General features: G+C 37.2%; 2 protein-coding genes across 2 annotated transcripts in view; both read left to right on the forward strand.

Annotated features, from left to right (window-relative positions):
- The window catches only part of LOC128246998 (zinc finger protein 879-like), a 5,949-nt gene extending 2,961 nt beyond the window's left edge, over positions 1–2,988 (forward strand). Inside the window, exon 3 of the mRNA XM_052977746.1 lies at positions 2,966–2,988. Within this exon, the coding sequence (XP_052833706.1) occupies positions 2,966–2,988 (23 nt within the window). The remainder of the gene's footprint in view (positions 1–2,965) is intronic.
- Positions 771–6,523, forward strand: LOC128246999 (zinc finger protein 62-like). Its single transcript, XM_052977604.1, has 2 exons — positions 771–901; positions 2,966–6,523. The coding sequence occupies exon 2, from the start codon at positions 3,322–3,324 to the stop codon at positions 5,185–5,187; it is 1,866 nt and encodes a 621-aa protein (XP_052833564.1). The 5' UTR covers positions 771–901; positions 2,966–3,321; the 3' UTR covers positions 5,188–6,523.
- Positions 6,524–7,641: the final 1,118 nt, after the last annotated feature.

Genomic DNA, 7,641 nt, shown 5'->3' on the forward strand with positions numbered 1-7,641 from the left:
TGAATATCCCCCGAGAACTACGTTAAGGGTACACGTGTCTGTGGAGTGCTCAGCCACTTGCATGTTAATTTCACGAGCAGGCTATTCCGTTGATCGGATCAACTGGAACCCTCGTCGTCGTAAGCGACGGGGTGCCATTATTCATCATTCCCCGTAGCCGAAAAAAAGGTGGTGGGGGTGTCTAAAAAGAAATAAAAATTTTAAGGGTGGGTTTGGGGGTCGGGGACATGCGGAAATCTTGCCAAATTTTCTACAACAACCTTCGAGAGTGTGTAGATTAGATTATGTCGGAATTTAATAACAAAAATTAAAGATAGCTGGTTCGCTCGTACACATACATATTGATATAATCCACAATTCTTTTCGAAATTTCAAGTTTTATTTTGAGATGTCTGTCTGAATGTATGTGTAAATCTCACCGATTTTTCTTTCTTTTGAATAAGAAAATCTGATATCATTGTAATCTACCCCATCCGAAGAGCATTTATAGGAAATTTCCTTAAGAAATATCCATTTTTCGGAATGTTATAATGAAACAAGGCCAACTCGTGTTAGTTTCCCTAATCTCTTTACCCCACCCTCGGAAAATGATATTTACTAAACAGATTCTTGGCTAAATTTCGAATATCGAAAGATCACCTAAATACCAGTGGACTACTGAGGTCCATGCAATCGATTTACGCACCGCCCTCCCCGAAATTGCTGGCCTGGTGCCAAATTTTGAAACCATTATTTCATACGCATGCGCACTAAACGTACTTCCGCCTTCATTCACTGCATCATGACGAACCTGTTTGGCGCTGGAATCTCTCTTAATTACCTCCCGAACGCAATTATAATCCATTTCTCTACCACCTGACGCACTGATAACAACACTATCCTTTATAAAAAAAACATTTCCGTAAGTATTAAACAATGAAAATATTTGATCTTTCAATACTTTGTGTCTTATGTATGTATTCTTTAATTTGTTCGACATTTGGCTGCTATTTCTAGCTATGGCGGCAACCTTCTACCCTCTCCATCATTTCCACGTTTGTTTGTTGTGTGTTTTAGTTTGAGAAATATTCTTAAATACACTTCAACCACTTTTTTCGGCGAAGTTGAAGAATACGTACTGTGGGTCTTTAAGGGATAGGGTTTTTGCTATTCTTTAGTTCGGTCTTTTTTTTTTTTTTAATTGATGGAGGGAAGGGTACAAGATATTTACGCGGGGCAAAACGAGTAATTTCCCATTTCTCCATATTTTTTCCAAACTTGTTTGAAATTATTACATTATGTTTAAGACTGAAAATTGAAGTTGCAATCCAGATCTTGTTGATTTTCAAGAAATTTTCCCTCAACTTTCAACCCGATGTTTGGTGTTTAACGATCAATATTCTTTTCTCTGTTGGATTCAAAGTCAAGTATTTTCCCATACGATTATCAAAAATAATAGGGCAATTTCAGTATTTTCTACTCATTAACTTCGCGGTGTTACAATGAAAAATGATTAAAATTCTCTGGATGAAGTTACTCGACTTAGTCACTGACGTACATTTATCACGAAGAGATCGTGAAGACGCTATAGGTAGTATTTTATTTTGAGTTTTTTTATTAAGTCGATCTTCATTAATTTCACATCTTTTGCAATTTTTCTCTGTTCCTCTTTCATTTGAACCAGATACTTAAATAACTGTTTGTGTTTCTTATCTTTACGATGTCTTAGGATAGACAGTGATGTGTTTCAGTCCTTTGTTTTGAAATGTAATTTTGGGTAATTAAAGAGACAAATTTACCTATTCTTGTCTTACTCATTTTGCCTTAACCAAAGTTATCTTTTACACACTCGAAGAGAACCACAATAGTTTCCTGAAATAGTGATTCTGTTATGTTTTAAATGCATTTAGGGAAGGCCATTTGCTTAGCTGATGTACTTTTTGTAATCAATCGTAGAACGTTATTGTTCCCCATCCCAACTACAGATCTAGTTCCACTCCGCCTCTGAGTTTAATCAGTCGAGCAGGTATTCTTCACATTTTCCAGAATGCTCAAGAGCACATCCCTGTAAAAAAAAAAATGTATTCCTTCTTGAGTTATACTGACTCTATGGTTGGGAAGCTGGTCTGTCGCAGGATTGCTCATTAAAAATGAAGTGCTTTGCTCAATAACACAATGCATCACCTGGTTTAGGAATTGAAACCACCATATTATGATCGCAAGTCCAACACCCTAACCACTAGGCCATACACCGCCATAAAGTACCGAGTCAAACACCTTGCGGTGGTCAACATGTTCAGCAAGCAGCCCCTACTGATGCCCATTTTCCTGTCAGATGGTATGATACCGAAGGGTTTTTCTAAATCCGATCAGCTGAACACAGCCTGCTCGTGAGCTTAACGTGAAAGTGGCTGAACACTCCACGGACACACTCACCCATGGAGTAGCTCTGAGATATTAAGTTTGTGATAAGGCTGGCCCTTCAAGTTCCAGGTAGTATTTATCTTTTGTCAGCTCGCTGCTAGGAATTGAAATCTTGACTTTATCAAGAGTTGAGTACCCTGACCACCAATCCACACATATATATACACATAGATACATACATAAATATATATATTCAGTTCTACTGTGTACCACCTTAGGCAAGTATTTTCTACAATAGCCTCTTGCTCACCAAAGCTTTTTCAATGGATCTGGTGGACAGAAACTGAAAGAAGCCTAATCTATATGTGTGTGTTTGTCTGTCTGTCCCCCCATCAACACTTAACAACCAATATTGGAGTGTTTATATGCCCCTAACTTAGCGATTTTGACAACAGAAACTGATAGAATAAGTACTATGGTTGATTTGATCGACTAAAAACCTTTCAAGTAGTGCTCCAGCATGGTAAATACTTATTTCTAGAGTTTATCTCTATGGAAATGTTGAATCTGTATTTTCTAAGTAGCCTCTATATCTTACACTGTTGTTTCTTTATTATTTCAGAATATCAGATGACATTGGAATAACTGAAGATACATTCTCATTATTTATCTTCTTTTAAAGACCAAAATGAAAATATTGTACAGAGCAGATATAGAAGATTGATTCTATAAGTCTATGGTAGAATTCCTATGATATATTTACTCTGAAATGTGTTATTAGCAAACTTTGTGGACATCACCGGCTGGAGTGTCTACAAGATGAGTCTGGTTGCAAATTAAACTTGGATAAATTTACTAAAGAGTATTCAGACAAAAGTAACACTGGACAGAAATACAGCAGTTGAAATTTTTGTAAATAAAAGACTATAGAAGGAAAAAGAAGAAAAAAATATATGTTGTGAATTTCAAAGAGGGATAATGGAAAAGAGTAAGAAATTAAAGGATCTAACTTTTCCAGAAGCTAGAGAAACAAAGAGACGAAAATTGTCACATAACTGTGATGTCTGTGAAAGGTCCTTCTCTCAAGAGAGTCACTTGATTATGCACAAATGTGTTCATGCAGTAGAGAAGCCATTTTACCGTGACAAACCCATTCATACAGGGAAGAAACCATTTCACTGTGATATCTGTGGTAAATCATTCTCTAAAAAGTTTTACTTGATCACACACCGACGTATTCATACAGGAGAGAAGCCATTTCATTGTGACATCTGTGGTAAATCATTCTCTAAAAAAATTTACTTGACTACACACAAACGTATTCATACAGGGGAGAAGCCATATCATTGTGATGTCTGTGGTAAATCATTCTCTCACCCAAGTGATTTAAATTCTCACAAACGCGTTCATACAGGAGAGAAGCCATATCAGTGTAACATCTGTGGTAAATCATTCTCTAACCGAAGTACTTTAAATTCTCATAAGCTTATTCACACAGGGGAAAAACCATATTCCTGTAATATCTGTGGTAAATCATTTTCTGGCTACACTGGTTTAACTCATCACAAACGTATTCATACAGGAGAGAAGCCATATCAATGCAACATCTGTAACAAATCTTTCTCTGTCAGTAGTACCCTGACTAGTCACAAACGTACTCATACAGGAGAGACACCATATTCTTGTGATATCTGTGGAAAATCATTCTCCAGAATTGACAACTTAGCTACTCACAAACGTATCCATACAGGAGAGAAGCCATATCAATGTGATGTTTGTGATAAATCTTTCTCTCGAAGTGGTACCCTAATTGCTCACAAACGTATTCATACAGGAGAGAGACCATATTCTTGTGATATCTGTGGTAAATCATTCTCTCGAAATGGCACCTTAGCTACTCATAAACGTGTTCATACAGGAGAGAAGCCATATCATTGTTATATCTGTGGTAAAGCATTCTCTGTGAGTTCTGACTTATCTGAACACAAACATATCCATACAGGAGAGAAGCCATATCACTGTGATATCTGTGGTAAATTATTCTCCTCAAATACTTGCTTGACTAGACACAGACGTGTTCATACCGGAGAGAAGCCTTATCACTGTGATGTGTGTAGTACATCATTCTCTAATCGAAGTGCTTTAAATTCACATATACGTGTCCATACAGGGGAGAAACCATTTCGCTGTGACATTTGTGGTAAACCATTCTCTGTAAGTGGTAAATTGACTAGACACAAACGTATTCATACTGGAGAGAAACCATATCACTGTGATGTCTGTGGTAAATCATTCTCTGACCAAAGTGATTTCGGTCGTCACAAACGTGTTCATACAGGAGTGAAGCCATATCAGTGTAACATCTGTAGTAGATCGTTTGCTGACCAAAGTTATTTATATTCTCACAAACGTACTCATACAGGGGAGAAACCATATTCCTGTAATATCTGTGGTAAATCATTCCCTCGCAACTCTGCTTTGACTGAACATAAACGTATTCATACAGGAGAGAAGCCATATCCCTGTATCATCTGTAACAAATCTTTTGCTGCCAGTAGTAACCTAACTACCCATAAACGTATTCATACAGGAGAGAAGCCATATGACTGTGATATCTGTGGTAAAGCATTTTCTCAGAGTTGTGCTTTAAGTAGTCACAAGCGTATTCATAAAGGTGACAAGCCATTTCACTGTGATATCTGTGGCAGATCATTTTCTCAGAGTTCTAATTTAACAGGTCACAAACGTACTCATACAGGAGAGAAGCCATATCACTGTGATACCTGTGGTAAATCATTCGCTCAAAGTGGTACCTTAGCTTCTCACAAGTGTATTCTTACATGAGAAAAGTCTTTACTCTGTAAGTGGTGACTTAACCCTTTACCATGCAAATTATTCTGTCGAATATGATGTTTATTTATACAAATTATTTTCAGTTTGTCATGCATTAACTCACAGTTTTCAAATTTTAATGATGTGATTGTGTATTTACAGAAAGACATTGTAGGGTAGGTGTAAGAGGCCATTTCTGGGAAGTTTGAACGTAAAATATGTAGTATATTTGGGCTAGAGATGGCTGGTTTAAATGCTAAAGGGTTAACACTAAAAGTATCAACATTTCTTTCTTCTTAAAAAGACCATAATGGTCATTTTTGACTGTCATTGAAAATCTTATTTCATACAATTTATTTTAAATATCAGCAAATGCAATGAATAAAGGATTTGAAAATACAGTCTTTTAGCATTTATTTACATGCAAAAAATATATATCTATACACATATATGAAATGATGCTTATGATTGCACCATTCAATACAGTTGTAGAAATTAAAAAGTAAAAAGCAAAAGTGGTGATAAATGACCACTTGGTACTTCTAGTGTTAACTAAATGTGTATTTATTCATATATGTATATGACTATCAATGTGACAATTCCTATGAACAAGAAGCATTTTGACCTTCTCCTAAAATGGTTGTAGTATTGCAGGCATTCTGCATGGCAATAACCAAGCTACTCATCAGGGAATTGCTGTAATTGTCAGAGTTCCTTCTATGCCAAAAAAAAAGAGAAGAGGGGCACTCTCTCTAACTGTAAAAGTATTCACACGGGAGTCATCATCGTTTAACGTCCGCTTTCCATGCTAGCATGGGTTGGACGACTTGACTGAGGACTGGTGAAACCGGATGGCAACACCAGACTCCAATCTAAATTTGGCAGAGTTTCTACAGCTGGATGCCCTTCCTAACGCCAAATGCAGATAGAAATTGTCCAATCCATGCCAGCATGATGATGATGATGATGATATACACATATAATGTAGGAAGCATGTTGTCTACCCAGGTATTCATCTTAAAATTATATCAAATGAGAAGACTTGTTGAGGCATGTGTCATGTAATGGTGCCTCTGCCAGTGACACATACAGCCACCTATTACACTCGGAGTGGTTGGTGTTATAAAGGGCAACCGTCAAGAATATGCCAGAGGAGATAAGATCACAACCGAAGCTGCCCAACACACAGAACCAACCCATGAACATGCTACAGAATTTCAACTATGATACAACTTCCACTGTTCCAGATAGAGTCAGTTAAAATTTGTCAAACCAGTTACTTCACAATATGTAAGACATTTGCCATGTATTTTTATAAGGGGTTGTAATAAATAACAGTTGCATTGAATTTACCTGGTTCTTGTCATTTGTTTATATAAAGGTAACTCCAGGCACAAAGACTAGACAAGTTCATGCATAACCAACACACAGCTACATCATGAACTGGCTACAGTTAACTTAAGCAAAACTCATAACCAACACTCATTATATATATATGTACACACACATACACATATAAGTGTGTATGTCTTTGCGTCTGTGTTTGTCTCCCAGTATTGCTTGACAACTGGTGTTTGTGTGTTTACATCCCTGTAACCTAGCTGTTCAGCAAGAGAGATCAATAGAATAAGCACTAAGCTTAGCAAAACAAATACGTTTTGATCAAAATTTCTTTGAGGTGTTGCCTCAGCATGACTGAAGTAAAATGTGAAAGATGCACCAACATAAACATACATGAAACAATGGCCATTTTTAAATGATGCAAGATTAAGAGCAACTGGATGAGATTAATAATATATGCTTAGCTGAATCTGAAGTTGACAAGAATATGGGGTATGGGCAGGAGGGTTCATGAGGTGTGCAGTTCTTTGGGAAATAAAAATGGATTGTGGTATTGAAGCAATGGGAATGATATGAAAAAGCCCCATGTTTCCTCTTGAGCCATTTATTGTTTCTCCAGGTGTAATACTTGGGTAAAAGAGTTTTCTTGCATCTTCATCTACTTGACACAAAAAACCCATTAAGGGTATGTAGTAACACCCTATCTCATGCGCATGCGTGGAATTCAACATCTAAACGTTCCCGCTTTTTTTCATTCTCTTTCTCGGCCGGCCGGCTATGAGCATGGACGTGTCAAGCTGTCTCTCCATCTTTCCAACTCTGGGGACAGCTCACATCAACATTCCAACGTCTCAGCAACCATGCTGTCTCACAGAAGGCGTCTCAGCAACCAAGATTAAAGATGCCTATTTTCACCATAAATAAATATTGTTGTGTTGATAGTTCGGAGTTCTGCGTTCCGTTTATTCCGAATTTAATACAGGAAAGCAGGCGTACACCTAATGGTGTATAACCACTTTTCCTAAAGGTAGTTTCTTTTGGAGAAAGGGCTTGTTGCAAGGCTGTTTGTTTTGTAAACATAACCCAGTGTCCATACTCTAGATAAAGGGTCGCCAATTTTGGCAA

This window comes from Octopus bimaculoides, chromosome 28 (genome assembly GCF_001194135.2).
Source record: "Octopus bimaculoides isolate UCB-OBI-ISO-001 chromosome 28, ASM119413v2, whole genome shotgun sequence".
Taxonomy (NCBI): Eukaryota; Metazoa; Mollusca; class Cephalopoda; order Octopoda; family Octopodidae; genus Octopus; species Octopus bimaculoides.